The sequence below is a fragment of the Maylandia zebra genome, linkage group LG1 (genome assembly GCF_041146795.1).
Source record: "Maylandia zebra isolate NMK-2024a linkage group LG1, Mzebra_GT3a, whole genome shotgun sequence".
Lineage (NCBI taxonomy): Eukaryota > Metazoa > Chordata > Actinopteri > Cichliformes > Cichlidae > Maylandia > Maylandia zebra.
The window spans coordinates 10629455-10651612 of NC_135167.1; the positions used below are offsets into that span (position 1 = coordinate 10629455).

Here is a 22158-nt window from a genome sequence, read left to right on the forward strand (position 1 = left end):
TGCATTATTCGCCCTTTTTAAAACGATTTTCTACTAACCGTCTCATCTAATTTGGTATTCGGATATGGTTAGTGCTGTTAGCTCAATTAATACAATGACATGTCCTAAATGCATTCTCTCCACAATCCAAGTGACAAGACGACACCGAACACTTCACATCTTTGCAAACGGGGTCATGCATTCACATCATGCTAGATCCAAACATTTAGGAGTTATTTAATCGGGCTATGTATATGGATAAAAAAGACAAAGGAGCCTCAGTCTTCTACAGGACTGTGCTTTATTTTAGTCTAAGCAGAATATAATGAACTAGAGAACTACAGAGTTCAGGAGCACTATGGGAAATATCATCCTGAATCAGGGAAACGGACCAGAGCCAATGCTAATTCAAATTACATCTCTGTTTCAAACGAAAAGAAAGAAAACAGTAACTCAGATTGTTCAAGACAAAAAAAACCAACAAAATAAATGAGGTTTTTTTTTCATTCACTGTAAATTTAAATACCTAAATAGATTGTGAGTTTTTATGGCAATGAATAACAACAGTGAAATTAGACTGTGAAGCTGGGAATGCAATGATTCATGGTAAAAATCTTCATGGTGCAAAATTGCCTATGACTAAATACGAACACTTTAAAGGCTCTCATTTGAATGCTTGATTGGAGCAAACTTCTCAGTTATCTGAGTTTGTTTACATTTTGGTCCTTGTAACCAATGGAAATGGTAATGGATGACCGCATCCTTATTTGTGTCAGAATGAGCTTGAGGCAAAACTGATTCTGGCAGAGTGTTTGTTTCGAAGAACATTTGGCATCCCCAGAATACAGCGTGTCTGACCACTGTTCACAGGTAGTACTGTCAGAGAGAACAGGCTGGGTTTAAGGCAGAATTTCCTCCTCGCATAACAAACCAAAAAACTGGAGAAAAGCAGCGTGATCTACTTTTGGCACAATGTCTTCAGTGGATGGTGTCACATCAGATAACAACCTGTGGAAGAACTGTCCCATGAACAAAAAAAGATATGAAAATCAGGTCAATAAATGCAATTAACCCTTCAAAATACAAGGCAAGAAAAGGACATAGAGAGAACTTCATTACAGGAAAGCAACAATGGCTTAAACATAATGACATATGGCAGCATAAGTCCCCAAAACAATCTGATGGCAAAGTTTGATTTTTTTTTCTTAAAACAACAAAAGGTCCAAAAAATAAAATTGCGTTTGAACATACAATTCTGATCCTTTTAACCTCAGTTGTGCAAAGAACCCTTTTTTCTGAATCCACAAAACCAGTACCATCAATCATCCTTTTACAGTGCAGTTTGCTAATTCTTGTATTGATGTAAGAGCTTTCATTGAACAAAATCTCTTTGAACTTTCCAATCCACAAGGGATTTTACACAGGGATTGTGCAGCCAAAAAAATTAAATGGAAAAAAAAGAACAATGATCAAAGCACATCTGAATAAACCTCATGACAATGGGTCTATCCCAGCTTCAACCGATAATAACAAAACAAAAGAGAGAAAATAAAGACGTATTTTCAAACATGAGTATAAAATCCCATTTCTGAACATCCGTGCTTCACTCTACAAGAAATAAAATCATTTTATCTTCTGTTTTTGATAAATTATTTCATAGGTTCCTTTTCTTAGTTTCACTGAAATATATTAACTATTCTTTCTTTTTTTCTGTTTGAACATGATCTATTGTACGGCCTATAAAGAATGTTTAACAGAATTGAAAAATAAGCTATATTGTATGTACAGGTGTAATGCAGCTGTGTGGTCAGGAGAGCAGTGTCAGACTGGGTCAAGCAAGCAGGGGGTTCTGCTGGGATCAACATAGTTCTCTTGTTTGTCCCCTTCCTCTAAACTCAACCTAACTGTGTTCGTATATTTTAAACCATGTGTATTAAATGTTTGATTCCAAAATGGTTTATGTACATGTTGAACACACTGTAACCTGGAGTTTTATTTTCTAAAACTAGCGTCTTAAATGCTGTAAAGCCTCAACTTTTACTTCCAAAGAATTTAAAAAAGAGTGGTGCTGGCTGATGGTTTTTTTCACACTGTCAAGCGGAAAGCATGCAGATGGATGAACTCTACTGTCAGTGTCATATCTGTTCATCAGCCCCAACTGGACTAATCCAATTACGGCACAGGCAATCTTTCTTCTGTCAGAAAAATCATGACATGTCGGTGTACACAGAATCTTAATTACCGGATCACTTCAGGGCCATGGCTTAGGTTTGACACTAAGTCAAATACTCTCTAAGCCTTGGCCAGACACTTAGAGTTGTAGGATGCATGTTCACAGCCCAAACCGAAGGGGCTTATAAGGACTAAAACTCTCCTAAATCCCTGCACTGCTGTGGATACATTTTATATTGACATCATTGTCCCACAGAGTTGGACTTCTCAACACAAGTTGCTGTACACCCTTCCTCTGTTTTTTTGTATTTTATAGTCTATTTACATTAAGAAATTAAAAAAAGTCTTTGTCTTCATTTCTTTCAGACATGTTTCTGAACATAATTTCATACCTTCAGCAAACCACTGTGCAGTGTTGGGTTGATAATGGCATCTTTTGTGTTTCTTTGTTTCTCTTTGAATGGGATGGTAATACTATAAATCCAAAGCACAATATTAGGTGGTTCATCAGCCCTTCTGCTGGCTCAGGACACCCCACAGTGACATGTGATCGTACAGCTTCTGCTGTCCTCATATTTATCTACTCAAATGCCTTCAGGATAAGGGGTAAGGCAAGGCTCTGAACCTCTCCACTAATCATGACATCATAGTCCCTGATGCCCTGAGTATTGGGAGTGATTTTGTGGAGTTTCAGTTAAGCACACAGCACCCCCACCACCCAGTGCCTGCTTCCACTATTTCCATTGCTACCTTTTTCAATACAAAATCTCATTTCCACAGCAAACCCTCACTGCGTTAAACCAAGATGCTGAAAAAGCTTTCTCCCAAAGCAGCTATTAAATGAGAAGCATTAATTTCTTCCCTCCTGTCCAACAGGTTCCTTTAATTATCGCTCCACTTTCAGTCAATTACATTTCACTTCCTTTCCTTGACAATCACTGCTATTTTAGGGTGAGTGTTATGCACCCAGGGGTGGGAGATTCATTCTCAAACAGACTTGTGCTCTGCCCTGCCATTGGCTGGGAACCTCTAAGGATACATGCTCCTTAAGCAGACAGATCTTGTGAAAAGTGGTGTAGTGGCAACTGAGGAAAGGGGCTTACTTCATACTATATAACCTCCAAATTTTTAGGTGCATAAGCCAGAGGCAAATGGTTTAAATGCTCACAAAGAACTGACTATAACTAAGTATTACTTTTGCTCATCACTGATTGAAAAATGGCAAATAAAGGCAGTGCAGTATGAGAAGATAGAGAAGATAAGCTTTACCTCTTTGGAGATATTTATACTTTTTCATGTTCACATATATATTTTTTCTTTTGCCTAGCATGCTAAATATTATATTCTAAGAACTTATTCAAATCTTATGTATTTCTTTTGGCAAAAACGCTTAGTTGCATTTTCTTTTTGTAAGCTGGACGGCAAATATCAAATCACAGTTTGGCAACAGCTTGGTAGTGTGCCTGCTGGGTTGACATTTGTCTGTGATTTTAGAGGTGAAACATAGCCTCAGTCTGCTCTTGTCTCCAGTCCAGGCTAAGGGCAAATCAGGCAAGAGCCTCTTTAATAAATGGTAATGAGAAGATCTATTTTCTTTCTATTTTTTTCCTCATTTTGGTAGTTTCAGTGCAATTCTAGTGTTTCACAGCTATTTCTGCTTTTAATGCACAACACTTCAGCAACATTCTCCCTGGAGTGTAAATGTAATAGGAGCACCCGTTTTAAAAATGTTGAAGTACTGATTTCACATTGCCTAATTTAGCCCTGGCATAGCAGATATGCTACATGATCGCTGCACTGTTAGCCAAGCAGACAGCAGGATACTAGGCTAGGCTGAGTTTTGGCTCACTGGGGACTCAACCTGCCATTAGTAGTGGGAACTAGTACAGCATCTGGTATAAGACAGAAAAGATTACAGGATCAACCATGCAAGGTTCGTGTTGGAAATGTATTCTAGAGATGGCCAAGACAAGCAGAGGATATTGCATTGCTCATGGAACATTAGATTTCCCATTGATTAGTTCAGCTTCACTTAAATAATGAGCATAAATGGTTTGTAGAACATGGCTTTGTTTTTACTTACTTCACATTAATTCACAAAGCTCCTTCTATCAGTAACACATGTCAAATGAAATGACAGAGGGAGGGCTGGGTTTTATCTTACAGTATTTAAAGGCAATCCTTAAGAAGTCCTTAAGAGCTGGTATATATTCAACCATACCTCATTCAACCATCTATATATCTATATATATCTATATCTATATCTATATATATAGATATAGATATATATATATATATGAATGAGGCTATAACTTGCAGGCATCATCTTCTGAGATGCAGTGTTGCTGCTGAAAGAAAATTCACAACAACAGGCCTCACTGCAGCTGAACAGTAACAGAATTGAGGATTTCTAGTAAAAAATGTTGGATTTGACCCAGTTTTAAGCAACTATTGCTGCAATGTTTGTGATAGAAAACAAAAACTAAATCAATTTTGCTACCTGCCCTTCTCTTTTAGTTTTTGGTCAAATTACTCTGGAACATTAAAACCTTGCTATGATATGGAAGGTTTTATCCCTCATCCTGCATTGCCTCTTCGGTAAATTCGGCTACATTATTGGTGCCAGGTCAGCTGTCACCAGCCTTGCCAGGGAGTAGGCGCAAACATAATTCTCCCTAATCTTCCTTCTGTCATCCATGTGCATGCAGGGGACCATCTCTCCCGTCATTTGGTCCAAGTGATTATCCCAGTGATTTTTCACTTGGTTGCTGCTAATGTATAGAGGCTGATGATTACAGTGTGATTAGGGAGAAAGGTGAAATAGCATGTCTAATGTGGTGCAAGAGATAATTGAAGGGTAGTGAGCACAGGCATTAGGTAGGTTCGAAAATGCTGCTCCAACGGGAGAGCCGCTAAACAATTGTGCCGTGATTTAGAAAGGCATGGCTGCTCTAAGGACGGGAGAAAAGGAAGTGCTACGTGGAATGTTAATATCAAGGGCTGAAATTAGTACCTTCAGCTTTTTTTTAAGTGGCAAAGGCAGTATATTAAAAACTATGAAATCTGCTGGCACATTTAATCAGTCCCTTCTTTAGTGATTTGGACCAATTCTGGTCTGATTTTCTAGTTCAACAAAAAAGAGGGAGAAGAAGACTCTCATTACTTAACATGAGCTCGTTGGACTGGTGCCTAAAGTATTAACTTGAGGTCCTACTTGACTGTTTAATCTGATTTTGAAAGCATATAACACAGATTATGATTAGATTATGTATACTGTTTGCCACCAGAGCTTGATTAGGGTTTCTATTTTTTTTTGGTCAAATCATGTGGCATCACCTACCAGCATCAGCTTAAAGGATCTCGGTGTGATGAGTTCTTGACTTCCCCTCTTCTCCCCACTCTCTCCTTGCTTCTGTCTAGCCTTGCCAGCTGTCAGTGCTTAGAGGGCTAGTATATGGATTTGAGCTGGTGTTCGGCGGAGAAAATTGGGAAGTGCTCGTGGTGACTGAAACAGCATCGCTCCTCCCCCTAGACTCACTCGAAACATATTGATCTGGTTTTAGAGAGGAGCCTGCTTCCAGAGCTGTAAATTGTTAAAAAACAGAGGCTACAGGACTCTAAATCAAGACACGACACTACTGGAGTGCCTGGCATCAGTGTCAGTGTAGCTAAAGATGAGTTGAATGATTTTAAGAGTGACTGTTAGAATTATCTTAGATCGAGGCCATTAAGCTCTACTTTTTTTTTTTACCATGGACTTTATGAATAATGTGTACATTACGCAGGTCAGGGAGCATGTTAACAGTGGAATTAACATTACACAGGTAAATGTGCTCTAAAAGCCGGCACTCCTTTCCTGCAATACAGAAGTAAATTGAATTCATCTTTAGAGAAATTTGCCAACAGACAAGAATGAATTTTTCTCAGTCTAGAGTTTTGCAGCAGCTTCAGTGGACACACACATATCCTTGACATGTCATTCAAATTTGTGGCTGCTTATGATGGGCATACTTTGTTTTTTTGAGAGAATGCTGATACCACAAGAGCTAATTCATTACTAAACCAAATACATTCTGCTGGCAGTTACAATAGCTATCACTTTTTTCTCCTTCCCTCTTTACTCTTTCGGTCATGACCATCCATTTGTCCATCTCACTTTTAATCATCTCCTTTTAGAAGTTTGTGGCTTCATATTTCACACTTCATGTAGCAATACAAAAAGGCCAACAACAAAAAAAAAAAGACACCCCATGTCCATTTTACTTGGTCTTTACAGTGGATTGTCGCTTGAACACAAAGGCCAGTGAAGCCTTAAACATCTGCACCCCGTCCAGCACAGACATCAGTAAAGTCAGTCTTTTTTTTCTTCTTATTCTTTTGTTTTCTTCCAGAAGATCATCTCCATATCTGTCAGAGAGTGCGGTGACTTGTACATAATGATGAGCGCGATATCCAGTGGCTGATACGTTAACATCCAAGAGAAAGAGAGTTGTTGCGTTTAGGGGCAGATGAATGCTTCCCCCCACACCATCCCACCCCTCTTTTGCCCCATTTTCATTACAACTTCAAGTATTTTTTTAAACAACAGCAAAAGTTAGCAAATCTACACTTTTTTTTTTCTAGTCTACTCTACTACTCTACAACCTGGTGCTAAATCAGCATCCAGAGCAAAAGATCAGCCCCTATACTACGTTTCCATGTCTTTTTTTATACATTATTTCCATGTTCTTTTATTCATACTTACAGTAGGCCACTGGATATTGATTTAATGTTTTTGTTTTTTTGTTTTTTTACTACGAGTAAATTGTAATACTTGCAGCTACAAGGTATGAGTTTTTAAATATATATTTATATATTTATATATTTATATTCTTTTAAAAAGCGTTTAGTCCTTTGGTCCCTATTTCCTAAGGAATGATGCATGTAAATTATCCTGGATTCTCCACTTTTCTCCTTTTCTTCTTGTTTTCTTCTTCGATCCAGAGCTTGCCCTGTCACAGAGCACAACACCTGTGTAGGCACAAAAACCAAAATGGCAGCAGGCTGGTGTGTGTGTTTGTATGTTTTGTGTGTGTGTGTGCGCACACGCATGAGTTTGCTTCAGTTCTTGTGTTGGCATTTGCACTTATTTATACATGTACAAAGTTTTTTTTTTCCTTTTTTTTTCTTTAAGTGTAGCATTTTTGAAATGTGTATGTTTGATTTGTTTTCTGTGTTTATCTATATCCTGTGTCAGTATGCATGCTTTGAGCATAATGAGTCTATAAAGGTTTTTTTTTTTCCATCATGTCTAAAAAACAGCAGCAAAAAGTTGGTCTCTGCAAAAAATCTTCTTCCACAGACGCCAAAGCAAAAGAGGAAAAAAAGAGGCATTTGCGAAGAAAAACGAAAATAAATAAACAAACAAAAAAACCCGACAACTCTGGGATCCTTCTCTCAGTCACCCAATCTTTCAGCGGCTTTCCAGGAGGATCAAGGGACCACCCTTCCTTCATGATATGTAGCAGAGCAAGAAGTCTTTGTACTTTTACTGCACTTGTGGAAATAAGGTGTTGTGGCCCTTCATCCTGTGACACAGAGAAAGAGAGAAAGGAAGAGAAAAAGACAGGAGAGAATAAGGAGAGTGGATTCAGTGGGGCTGTGGCAAACATGCTCAGGGTTGCTGGCTCCTGGTTATCACACAGACTGACAGGCACAGCCAACAGCATGAGAAACAGACGGGGAAGAGGAAAAAAAAAGAGGAGCGTGTCAATCACAACCAGAAATAAGTGGGCTAGAGGTGGGGTGGGAAATTTGTGTTTTAACCATATGGAACAGACATCTACACTGTGACAGCACTAATCCAGCGAAGGCCTAATTTAAACTGACTGCATCTCCCTGATTGGAAAAAAAAAGTTGCCCGAGATGTTGCTGCCATTCATCTTTTTGTTAATTCATTACAAACAGGCTACAAAGGAACAAGAAGGAAACATAAAGAAAACGAGACAAGTGTGTGTGCAAGTTCTAATATTGCAATAATTAGAATCACGTAATAACTGACAGTTGTCCATTATGAAAAAGATACATATTTCAAGAACTAACCTCTAATTAGGATAGCATGAAAAACAACTCCCTTGCCTTTGTGCTGGATTGATATGCTGCACTGTTACTAAATGTGTCTGTGCTGTCGAGCTTTGGGTTGATAAAAGATCTAGTTTACAGCCTATCATCCCTAATATGTTGTGAGCTATGATGTGGGTGAAGAAAGGCTATGAAATCACAGCAAATCACTCTCTGAGAGTGAACATGAAAGGGTCTGACTTTGTGACGAGAACATGCGCCCAGACGCTCTTTGTTCTACCTTTCCATTCCTGTAAATGAGCTTGTTACCATTTCATAATAGATCTGCTTTTTAGATGGGGGAGCAGCGATTCAAACTTATTTCTTATGTGTGCCAAAGCGAGCCCGGCCATTAGCAACATAAAGCACTAACAGTCCCAATTACAGATGCCCTATTTTATAAGCCATTCGCAATTCTCCCTATACATGTAGCTGAGTAGAAACACACAGTGGCTTTCAAATTGATCATTTTTTCCCCAAGTAAACAGCTTCTTTGAAAACATCACAACTGTTTCATGCAGTAACTTTGTCCAGTAACAAAGAATTCCTTTCTTTCTTTTCCCTTCACAAGCTTTTAGTCCTAATATTATGCCTCCGCACACCACCACCTACTTGGATGGCTCCATAAATGACACCTGGCAGTTAGGAGGCATAGCTGATGCCAGAAAAACCTTATGCCCCCTGGCGTGCCTGGCTAGACACCCCCTGAGTTCACTGGATAGACTAAGGTTGGGAGAGTCGCCTGCAGGGCTTCTGAAATAATAGGGTAGAATGTGCTCAATGAAAACTACTAACGCTTATCAGTCTTGGCCTTGAGGGTTGGAAACAAACTCACTTGCAAAGAAAGGACCTTTTCACTATTAATTTGTATGCTGCTTTTTTGTACACAGAGCAAAAATTGTACTACATACAAGCAGCAAAACCGAATACCTAAATTATGCGGAGCTAGAATCACACTAAAAATATAACAAGCAACAGGCAGCCACAAATAATCAATCCAGGTATTTGTATTTCATTCTATCTTTTGTACCCTACTTACACCTCTCTGTACAGTATGGTGTATGGTGGACGGATTTTGGGTACGCGGGTCTGTAGTGCCGCCAGCAGCTTTTCTATCACTGTGTAATTGGTTTGCACCCTCATAAATAAATAAATGGGAAGTGATTCTCGTGTTAGGCAAACAAAACAATCTTGCTGAAGTACTCCCTGTGCAGATGGAAGTAGACTGTCAACATTTGCCTGTGCTCTCTGTGTGAACGTTAGAGATTTAATTGGCTTCACAAACATAGGGTCATCTTGGCCATCTCTCAACTAAACAGCTGTCGAACAGAGAGAGAAATAGGTCCTTTTTGAAAATAAGTAGACTTAAAGAATAAAAGTTTTCTGGAAGAAAAAACGCTTCGTGATGTGAATGTGAAGAGATAGAGAAATCGAAAATACAGTACATCCATACACATGAACCCCACAAGAGAAAGTAAAACATCACAAGGGCACACATTACAATAGCACAAAGGGTTAAAGGCCACTTCCAATTATAATCAACCAACAAGTCAGCACGTCAGTTACAGGTACCAGCCATGAAAGGCATCGATTACTGCACTCCACAAACTGCCAATATACAATATACAGTATATATAAATATATATAAAAGTAGGGCAGAATATAAAGAGAGAGTTTAGAGATATCAATCAACGCCACGTCATGCAACGCAGTCACAGGCCCACCACATGACGTCATCCAAAAGAAAATGACACCATGGGTTCAACTTACAGCTGAGGGAACTTGGCCCCATGACAGGTGTGGGGGTGTGTGGCTATAGCGGAGAAAGGCCACCTCACACTGTGATTGGCCTTGTCAGGTTGCCAGGTTGGTAAGGGTGCAAAAGAAGGAAAGAAACAATGGGATTTTCTTTTCCTCAAGTCAGAATTCAAAGCACCCCATCTATTTGTTCCATACTCACTTATTCTGCCTGACAAATCAAATGAGGTCATTATAGTTATTACCATAAAACTGAAAAAAAAAAGACAAGTAAAACAGAAATAACAGAGCAAATAATCTTCAGTGCAGCACAGAAAAAAGCCTCTTTGTACTTTAGTGTGGTGGTGAAATATTATTGGATTGACAACATCTGCAGGTTAAAGGTTTGAATTGATGTTTTTATATTCGCAAAGATAACCCTTACGGCAAAAATGCATATTTCAGAAACTTGTCCTGTCTACAGTAATTGGATTTGCCTTGCATTGTTTGCTATGAGGGTACAGTGAGTGCTTCAGGTTTTTTGCATTAAGTTTATCTTTAAGACACAGAACGCAATTTCAGAGTAGCAGGGCTCCTGAGACCAGAAAAGGAGAATGCTGTCTGATCGTGTTTTTAATTCAACTTCAAAGCAAAAATTTTCAGTGTTACAGAAAAAAGGCCTTCTGAAGTTATCTACATATTGAAGTTTTTACCTATAAGGAACACACACATGCACACACAGAAAATCATCATTCAAGTTTCATCAAAGTTTTTCATCATAATAACGCATTAGGGTTGGAATTTAGAAAATTAAACAGTTGAACTTTATTTACTTTAAGCCCAACAAGCCAATGTACTCTCTCCTGCTATAAATAAATGCTTGTGCAATAATTTAAAAGAACATACCTAGAAAATATACACTTTGTTTTTATCGGCCATGATTTTTAGGAATCTATTAACCTAATTGCTCAAATTGACTTCAAAAAGTTAATGCATTTATTTCCTTAATATTTCAATGCTTATTATTGGTCTGTCTATTAGTTTAAAACAACCAAAGTGGTGTAATTACATAAGCAAAACACAAAGATGGCACAATGACAGAGGGATACATTGAAAAAACAAGTACGCACACATACTGATTAAGTGACATAATGTCATTATGGGAAACGTGTTTGCTTGGAGCCATTCTGAAAATATTTCAATGACTGTCATGTCATTCAGTGCTGTTGTATTTTCCATTTGCTCCTAAATCAAATTCACTCACTCCTTTTCTCTTCTTATGGTATCTTCTTAATTAGCGAGGATAGCTCTATTCAAATTATATCAGAGAACTGATAAAGGGAGCTGTATCAGTATAGGATACCACCTTCTATGAATGCTTTTTAGTAGAATAGAATAGAATACCAGAATAGAATATGTGCCTGTGTAATTGTAATACAAAAGTTTCCAGGCAATTGGTTTACGATGTATTTATATTGTCTTTTCACTGACAACTGTAGTTTGTATTAGATAATTATTTGAGACTAGATGCACTAATCTAACTTTTTCCAGGTACAATAGGTATCACCCAATACAGCAGTCCTATCTAAAATAAAGAACTTTATTCCACCTAATTTTCTTTTAATTAAAATGTAACAAATAAATATATGTCATTTTACTGACTTTATGACCATGGATTAATTTGCACTAGTCTAGTTTCAGCAAGAGTTATTAGACTGTTGCACGCTAGTTTCTCCTAATCTCAGGACAGTACATTACACCTCTGTAAATGCAATAAAAGCTTTCCAATAAGTGTAAAATCAAATATAACAAGACAGAGAGAGACTGAAAAGCTTAAAGCATTCTTATTAAGGATTGGCAGTCATGTAAACACATTTGACTACAGTTTACATTGAAGTAAAAGCCAACCTTCAAACTTCAAACCTTTGGTTGTTAGGTTCCTCAATGTTATATAACCTCCTATGTTTGTAACTATTGCCATTCTGCTGAAAAGGGGAATAATGAACACAGGCTAATAGAGGACTGAACTGAATAGATGAGCCTCACAGATCTGCTTGTTGTGACTAATACCTGATCCAGACTTTCAGTCAGGATTGGCCCAGTACCCAATTTAAATATCAGATCGATGCATCCCTATATGTTACAATGGAGAATTATTCTATTGAGGCATGTTGCTACCTTAAGCAATCTGTATTTTTATTGATTTTTATTGAAGCTCTCACATTTTAAGGTACCTAATAGGGAGCTGTTGACAGAAGATTTCTTGCGGCAGATACACTAAGTGTGAAGACAGTGGCACAATTTTTTTTTTTTACATTTTGCCTCTATACACAAACACAGTGGACCTAAAATCAAAAAATGAGGTGTGTTTTCAAAACAAACTAACATATACTTTAATAAAAGTATTGTTTGTAATACTTGGATAAAACTTGGACATTATCAAATTCTGTGTTTCCTTCCTTGAGATGCTCTGCCAGGCCTTTAATAATTTCAATGGCCTCTTTCACTTCCAGTGACAATGACGCTCTAGACCTTTTATTGGGAGTTCAAGTTACCAAGTGGAAGTTCGGCACTTATAATCAACTACACAAATACTTAATTTTTTATGCAATAGCAGGAGAATAGGCCTCATCTGGCCAAGTGTTTGTCAATCAGCTGTCTTTTGAGCCTTTGAAATTGGGAGACTATGTAAAAGAATGTCATAACAGTGTTACTATGCATGCAACTATGCATCCGTGTTGTTGTGGAAGCATTAAAAATGACATTTCCATGTATGTTAATTTCATAATAAAATATACAACACTATTTTCACTTCATAAAACATCTCTATAACCCTTGGTTACAACTAAATAGTTACAATAGAGCAGGATTAAGCTAAAAAACAAAAACGATATCTTAGATTAATAATTGTTTATAAGTACAAGTCTTTGAGTGAACAAAGGCTTTTACATTATGGTTGTCCCATACATGCTGATGGCATGAATCACTGATATCTATGGATATATAGAAAGGCCAGTTTTCTGTATCCTTTAACACTGAACACAGTGTTGCATTCTAGTGCACCAAATGCAGAATGCCACAATGGGACTGACAAATACTGATAAATATAGAGCACAAACATTTAAACATGCTGCACTTACTCTTAATACTCATTAGATGTCTGAATTGACTGTATAATTTTTTTTTCTTCGATAAAGGATCAGCTTGTATATTGCCAAATAGCTGACATAAGTCTAACGCTATTTGAGGAGATAAATTATTGCTTTTGGAAATTTGTTGCTAAACAACTTGTATCGATTTCCAGTGGAGTATCCAGTAGACAGGTAATTATGCACAGCTAGGTATTGATGATGTCATTTATTTGCCCTAAAGCATCCTGCAGGTCCAAGTTAGGCTAGGCTAGACTAGACTCCCAGAAGTAGACATAAAACAAATCTGTGCAGCAGGGAAACCTGGCAGAAATCACCAGAGGTTTTTGTGAAAAGGTCCTGTAAAATCTAGAAACATTGACACTTCTTGATTATCTTGATTATAGAACTATGTTTTTCTGACTGTAAGTAGTTGACACATTTTGTGGACTAATTTGTCTGGCATATAGATGACTCTGTAAATTTCAGTATTTTATTCAATGATGGGATTTTTATTTGGTGGAATAACGGAAGGTTGAGAGTTTATTTTCTTTTTGCGCATCTCAGTACAATAACCCCCCTGTAAAAAGCAGCCCACACTTTCACATTTTTTAATATTTGAAATGAGCAGAGAAATTCACAAAAACGAGCTTGGGAAATGTTATTGTGTAGCTCATTTCATTACATTCTCAGTTAATACTCAAATGCAGTTCTTTATTTATACAATTTTTTAATTCATTTCTGCATTTCTGCATTGAAAGTATACAGTATTACTTTATAGTTGCTCAGATAATAAATTTGAATTTTAGGAGCAATCAACATTTTCATTAGAAGTTACAATGAGATTTGCAGGAGTAAGTTCACAAACATTCTAGTCTTCTGTATTGTGTCCTATGTACTGCACTGATAATATTGTAAATTCAATTCAATTTTGTATAGCGCCAAATCACAACAGGAGTTACCTCAAGGCGCATCCATACCTTTTTCAAGTGAAGTAAAACGCTTTTGAATGGCATGGGAAATTATAGCATGGGTGTTACTGTACCTGGGTATGAATAGCAGACGAGTCAGTAAGGTCGGTTGGCATCTTTTGGCCGCTTTAGCTGCACCTTCAGCCTCTTCATGCCTATCTGAAAGCCATTCATGGCCTGGATAGCGGCTTGAGCACTGGATGGGTTATCAAAACTCACAAAGCCTGGGACAAGTACACAGAACAGGAGAGAGATGGGGGCAGAAAATGGGAAAATGAAAAAAGAAGGAAGGAAGAAAGAAGAATAGGGAATATGAGAGAGACATGAAAAAGAGAAAGGGATCGGTTAAGGAACAAAGAGGAAGACAGGTGAGATGAAAGAAGCAAGAGAAGGAAAAAATACCCTTTTTAACTCCCAACAATGGCAAAACAATAGGTCTTTGTTTTCGCTTTTCAGGCGATTAATTGAAAATCTCCAAATTAAAAAAGAAGATTAAACAAAATACCAGAAAGGCTAATAACGTAATAACACAGATATAAAAAAAGCAAAGGAGTACCATTAGAAACTGGGTGTTCAACTTGAACAGAGAACAAAAAAGAAAAAAAAGGTGTTCAGAGATATGAAAGAGAGAAAAGGAGTCTTGTATTATGTGTAACGCAAATGTTGCGCCTGTAAAAGTAAACTGTGTGTTGAGCCATACAACTACACCAGTGGTGTGTGTGTGTCTGTGTGCATGTGTATACATATTTTCATGTATGTGACTGCATCTAAGTAAGGAGCAAAGGGCATCGGGGACGTGACGAGATGCTAGGAGCAAGGTGTATAGGACGGAGGTGCCTGCTGCTCTGAGTTATCACCTGGGTGTCGAGGCGGAATGAGCCCACAGCTTTCCACACTGGGACTCCTTGCCTGGTCTTATCAGACACCTATGTGATTGACGGCCGGAATTTTCCGCCTGCCAACTGATTTGATCACACCGCTATGGGTCCAATTTAATTTGGGGGGAGAGGGCAGGCTTTTGTCAGTACGGGTGAGATAAGGCTGCTGCTTTTACAAACCCTTTAAACAAACTGAGCAGGGAAGGGCCTGTCAGTTGGTAGTGATCCCCCTCCCAATCCTACAAACACATCCATGCCTACACTATCCCTGGCTTTAATGAATCTCCATACCTCACATTTACATCCACATGCCAAATAGGTGATAGGATTCTAGGGGTCAAAGTAAAGTATAAAAGGACAAAGACTACCCTGCAAACTCTTGAATTCAGGCACATAAAATAAACAAGGATAAACAATATTTGAGTGTGCTCCTGATTTAAACTGTTTTCTTGAGGTTGATGTTTCATTCCTGTGATGTGGCATGGAGTGTGTGTTGCAGTACAACTCAAACCCCAAACACTTCTACCGCTTGAAGTACAGTTCTTCCCACAACCATCCATATCAGCAGAATGCTGCAAGCTTTGTAATGTTATACATTTCTAATAAAAACACACATTGAGGAGCAACAGGGAAAATCTAAGTCGAGGTGCCAGGTTGAACAGATTAGATTACTGCAGGAGTGAAGTCTTACATTCCCCCCCTACCCCCCACCCACCCAAAATACTGAGATGACCAGTAGACTCACACACAGTTGTGGCGTGCAGTATGCAGTAATGATTTTTTGGTAAATTAGTTTATTTGCTTATTTGCTGTGATGATTAGTTTATGTTCTTAGGTACTGACAAACTATCTATATGTCCTTTTATTGAACATATAACATAGCTGTTTATGGATGTAAATGTACTATATGTGCACTTTCGAAGCAAACAACAAACATGCAGAGGCAACTCGTCTTGATTTAAAAATAGAAAAGAGGTATTAAAAGGCAAAATAAAATGGCAAAAAACAAACATGTAGAAAGGGTAAGATGTTTCCGGTGTTCTCTAGGTTAGCTGCATCTCCTTGTTTTCATTTTTGCACCGTATTTAACGTGCTTCCTGTGCGTATGTGTTACGCCATTCTGAGAAGACCTTTTGAAATGTATTTTTAAGCTAATTCCGCCTAATTCCACTTAACAAGGTAAGCTTTGATCACTTTTTAAAAGTCAACAGCGAGTGACTGAATGCAGAGGATTAAGACTAATTTTGTATCAGAGCCCAGGGTTAAAACCAAACATAATAATAACCATAATAATAATATAGCTCTTCATCAGTGGATATATATGGAGTTTACAGATTACCCTTAATATATGTTTTATTAATTTCTGCGACTCAATAATTCATTAATGATTTAAAAAAAGCTTGGTAAAATTATGTATTTTATAGTTAACAATTATACCAAAGTATATTACAAAAGACTGCACATGCAACTGTAGCATGCATCTGTTGCGATTTCTTGTCATCTTATTGTTTTAATTGTTTTGAGGTGAAATATTCCATCTCACCTGCACAAGTGTTTAATATCACACCACATCGCACATTGATATCCATTTTTTCATACTGCAAATAAATGCACTAAACTAAATAGACTAAATTTACAGTTATAAATCCCTTACGAGTATACTGTTCCAGGTTACATCCTTTAGAAGTAAGCATATTCTTTGAGTGTGCCTCCAGTGACCTCCTTTTTTATCACATTCAAATTCTCAAGCTTCTCTGTAAACACTTGGGTAAGAGGACGATCTGTGATTATCTTCTCACAATATGCCAAAACAAAAAAATAAGGTAACACATGCATACATATGGTATTTCTGTTCATTTGCTTACAAGTAGCCTTCTGCCCTGACGAGCACTTGGAGAGAAAAAAAAAACCAGGAAAAAATCTTGGCTAACTAAATGTCATCTTACAGACTGCTTTATTTAAATGTTACATATATAAATAATTAGCCTGCCAAAATTTGAATACACACCACAGTGCTTTGAACATTTTCTGTTTAATTAACAGTAAGGTCACCTAGTTTAGATGAGCGCTTCTTATTTGGTAGCCACTGTAATTGTGCTTTGCATAATTAGATAGCTAAGTATATTTTCTTCTTCATTCAATAGACTTTATCAGACAATCAATCTATTCACTGTGATACAGCTGTGTACAGTGTGTAGATGCACATATAATGTATTTACACATTTCCAATCATTAACCACACTATCAAGACTAAACTCACACATTTTTTAGATTAAGTGTTCCAAGTTCTTAGATGCATAATAACGTATCTCCCCTAATGCACAGCATCTTCTGCCTAATTTGTTAATGTCCTACAAAAGAGCCTTGGGGCTCCTGCTATAAAAAGGAGGGAGAAATTACTTTTTTTTAAAAAGCCACAAAAGAATCATGGGTTGAATTGATATTTTTCAGCTAAAATCTTAATTACTTGCTATGAAAAAGAAGCTGGGGAGGCTGATGAAGTTGCCGCCCCTTTGTCCTTCTCCCTTGTTGACTGACAGATAGTGATAGTGAGAGGCATATGTTTATAGGAGAAGACACACAGGGAGCTAGTCTAACAAAGAGGGAGAGATGAGAGAAGAGAGGAAAGAGGAGGAAGCCTCACAGACATGCCATGGTGAAGTGAAACTGAAAGAAAGCCAATGCTGGAAATCTCTCTCTCTCCCTCTGTCTCTCTTGCTCTCTTTCTCTCTCTCTCTTTCCCTGTCTCCCGAGTGCTGCTGTCCAACTGAATCAACAGCAAGGCCCACACCAGTCTATTATTATCTCTTTAAGCCCATGGATTCCACCTGCACCGCCTCCACCCTGATGAACTGGTTTGCTGTGTGGGAGGCGAGAGAGGCAAGCGAGGGGTGGCATGATGCTGCTGGGTTGCCCAGCTGGAGGATTGCGGGAGTCTGGGAAAATGCTTTTCTCTTGGGTAAAGGAGGCTTGTAATTGTAGGAAGGGGAAATAGATACTAATTGTCTCAGTAATGGTGTGATAGAGAGGGTGATGAGCAATGTTGGGCAAGTTACTTTGAAAAAGTAATTAATTATAGTTACTAGTTATTTCTTCAAAAAAGTAACTGAGTTAGTAACTGAGTTACAAGATTCTAAAAGTAATTAGTTACTTGAAAAGTAACCATTGCGTTACTTAAAAAAAAAAAAAAACAGTTTAACCCTCTGGGGTCCAGGGTATAATTGGCCATTTTTTAACTACTTTTGATGTTTCCTCTACATTTCACCTTTAAAAACGATTTACTTTGCCTTGTTTGGTATCATCAGCACAACCTCATGTGTCTGAATTTACAGCTATGTTTTCATTTTTACATACTGTATTAACACAATTGATCTAAAACATAAAATCAGTGTAGAAAAAGTTACAATTTTACTGTAACAACCACAAACATGTTTAATGAATCATATTTCATAACTTGAAATGCAAATATAAATTGACAATTTTAAAATGATATGCACAAGTTTTGTAAACAATACAGTTATTTGCAGCCATTTACCTTTTACCCCTTTTTAAATAACCATTTCAAACTATTTACGCAACAATCACATGTTCTGCATTAAATAAGATGCCACACAAATTATTTGTGCCACTCCAAAAATATCTGTCCACTATAAAGGAGAACATCATAGCCTGACCTGCACAGCCTGCAGGTCTGACAGCAGCAGGTGTATCACTCCTGTTTCTACCTGGAGACAGTGGTCGCCTCATTGTTCTGACACACAACACAAAACTATCCACAACACTACACACTAACTACACAAGACAACACATTAACTACACATTCCAAACACGCTAAACGTCACAAATCTCTCACATCTTAAAACTCGCTCTCTCTCTCTCTGTTGTCTTTCTCTCTCTCTCTCTCTCTCTCGCCATCACTCCTAAAACTTCCCCCTCTTCCTAAACAACCAAATGTCCTGTTGCCGTATCATTTTTTGATTGGTTGAAATGGTGCATTTTTCCACCAACACGAACGGGCTGTTTTTTATTTTTGTTTTTTGGTCATAAGCAGAGAGTGCTTGCTAGCTCTATCCTTAGACAGTAAACGTGACGAAAGTATTCAGAAAAAAACACCGCTTATTTATTTTTTATCATGACTCTGGTTTTAGTTGCCCTCTTAGCACAATTTAAAAACTGGTATATATCACTTTATTGCTTTGTCATCTTGAAGTGGTCATGTGATTGGCTTACCACGACTACTATATTCTTCCTCAGCCAAACAGCAGCACTCATGCCATTGTTTTTCCCCCTTAGCTCCAGGTGTTGTGCCAAAAAGTCATCGTTTGCCAGAAAGTGATTGCCATCAGCGGGAGCTTGTAACGCTGTTATTCCCATCACTGATGATACGTAATGTTGTGATCAACAGTGTGATGGATACATGTGTGAATGAAATGCCAGCTGTGGAGAGACACTTGGGTCAGTGGCTAGCTCACCAATTCTAGTGAGCTTTTGGCTTTTCTATTACTAAGACCACTATCTTTTTATGTCTGTGTGGTAGACTCAGGGAGCACTGTTCCTTGATCTCCCTCTCTGCTCCCCTGTGCAGTGGCATGTAACGACACTTTAAAATGTTAATTGCAGCTTGATTAGTTCAGACAGTGGGAATAAAAGCAAAAGCAAACACTAATTGCAGGGAAGCAACAAGAGAAATGAGAATATTACCAAACACAGCCACCTTGCAACATTCATTTCATTGGATCATTGGAATTCTTTTTCCCTTCTCTTCATAAGTGATTTTTGACTCACCGAAACATTTGCTCTGATTAGTCGCTCGGTCCACAAACACTTTGGCGGAGATGACGTTGCCAAAAGGTAGGAACATTTGCATGAGCTCAGCGTCTCCAAACTCCTGGGGCAGGTGATAAATAAACAGGTTGCAACCTTCTGGCCCTGGTGATGAGAGAAAGACAACAGAAGGGTTATGTGGGAGTGTAATGTGCCCGGTGAGAGAAAGACTGACCATAATAACATGGGTGGAAAAAAATAACTATAAGGCAGTCTTGACAATAATCCAGTAATGCAGGAACCTTGGAATCACTTCACTCTGTTTATTTTATCGGTGCCACAAATATTGGCTTTGTTAAACCTGGTTATTGTGGCATTTGCGGCGTACACAAAGCCTAATCCCATTTTTTCTAGTGTTATAAGGTCAAACTGTATGTTCAGGTTGTTTTTGTGGTTTCCATTTGAATCTTTCTAAGAGCCCCATTTCATACAATAACTGCATAAAGAGGGGACACTTCACTGAATCAGATTATAACGGTTAAATGTGACTTTTGTGTGAGTACATGTGCTGAAAATAGCAACACACAGACAGGTAGAAGCAAAAATCGGAGAATGAAAAGAAAAGAAAATAGCCAGATTTAACAACATAACCCCAAAAGAAGTTGAATTAAAGTAAAAGACTTAGACAGCTATACTGGGAAAAGTGAAGCACTGAGACACAGAAAAACAGAGAAGAGACAGAGCACACATTAAGACATAAGCCAAGTTTTTGCCCCAATTACTGTGTGACAGTAGGACTGTGTTCCAATCTCTCTCCATCCTTCACACTCATCCAACCAGCTGCCACATATTGTACAGGCCAATCTGGATAAAGGAAGGAATGAACTGGAAAGAGAGTGAGAGAGGGAGCCATGGACACATAGAAAGAAAGAGAAATGTGATGGACTCGGGGACAGTAAGCTTGCAGCTGGCTGCCTGGCTAGGTTTCTTCCCTGTCTCATTGCTCAGGGTGATAGCATGACGAGATGAGACTTGGTCTGGTGAGAAGGCTGATAAGAGGGCTGCAGTGGTGGCTGGCTGCAGTGCTACTATGCCTCGTTGAGATAGAGAACACACACACACATATTGGTTGACAGAGTGAGAATTTTTTTAAGCAGTTATACACTGTATCTCAGTTCTCTCTGTACAGATTTAGGTGCTTCACATAATGTTCACATTAAATTCTTGCTTGCTTGAAAAGCTTTTTGTTTGAAAGAATAAAATACTAGTGCATGAGGACTTTTTTCACATTTGCCTTACAAATATAATCCCCCGTTGTTTTTGTTATAATCAACTTCAGTATGCTACTGCATGAGCATGTAACTAATGAATCTTTATGTTATAAAGAATACACTTAAACATTAAGGCCTTTTTTTATGCTTTAGCACTACGAAGTGAAGATTAATTGCACAATGCACCGACTAGAGAATAATGGCACCATCAGGATTTACACTTGTTTCATACGAGCCTGGCTCTTACTCTGCCATTCTTTCTAGCACTAGGTACAAAATCTCCTCTGAAAGTAAAGGTTAACTGTGCACAAAACAGGAAGGTGATAGCACATTTATTTTACCCAGAACAATTGAAGTACCTCTACCTGGCAACAGAAAAACAGCCAAGTTGTCTGAAGGTGGCAAAGTAGGTATATAGAGAGGGATATAGGAAGCGCAAACTTCACATTCACTTCATAGAGAGAGCTATGGGACTTCAGTTGGTAATATTTCGGCTAGATCAGTGGGTAACAAAACATGCCAGATTATTAGCTTAAGAAAAATGAGTGTTTTAAAATAGAGAGCAAGTATCTGTGACAGCAGATAAAGGTGGCGGTGTGTCTGTGCCTTGGTGTCTATGTTGTTCTTCGTGTCCAAAGTATAAGATGATGATAAAAAGGAACATGCCAGTCTCCTGTGGTGATCTAATACTCCTTAGTACTGTCTCATACACAGTTTCTAAAGGTTCACATTCCAAGGATGCCTAATAAAGTACTCCACGATCCAAGACACCAGAGTAACATTAGAATGTGTGGCAATCACCTAGGTGTTTGAATGGTGGATTAGGTATATGATGGAGAAGTTGGGGGTGTCCAGTAAAGACCTAACTAGTGCCTTCATGATGCTATATAAATAAAATGCTATAACCTGTAGCCACTGACTTCCAAGGGCCATAAATTTGAGGTGTGGTTGCTTCTGGGTTACTGGCCATCAGTGTTTTCATTTTGAAACTATTGGTAAAACAACTGGGACATGGAGCCATGGACATGTTGATGTTCCCATCTACTGTTTGATGGCTAGGCATGTAACCAGTCACTTTCCTCATTCCTCTCCAGACCTCCCTGGTGTCACTCTGCTTGTCCCTCTTCAGGTTCAGGGGAGTAGTGTTGTAAAATAAGGA

The 22158-nt window shown here is 38.2% G+C and overlaps 1 protein-coding gene across 10 annotated transcripts in view; it reads right to left on the reverse strand.

Annotated features, from left to right (window-relative positions):
- Positions 1-271: 271 nt before the first annotated feature.
- Positions 272-22158, reverse strand: part of celf6 (CUGBP Elav-like family member 6) — a 155510-nt gene continuing 133623 nt past the window's right edge. For 8 of the 10 annotated variants that reach the window (XM_076877566.1, XM_024806373.2, XM_024806367.2 and 5 more), the window contains 3 exons: positions 19750-19893; positions 14161-14310; positions 272-7718 (listed from right to left, as the gene is read on the reverse strand). In XM_076877566.1, the coding sequence (XP_076733681.1) occupies positions 14183-14310; positions 19750-19893 (272 nt within the window). In that variant the 3' untranslated portion in view covers positions 272-7718; positions 14161-14182. Of the gene's footprint in view, positions 7719-10020; positions 10101-14160; positions 14311-19749; positions 19894-22158 lie in introns of all 10 variants that reach the window. The other 2 variants (XR_003025177.2, XM_024806413.2) reach the window with 2 other exon arrangements.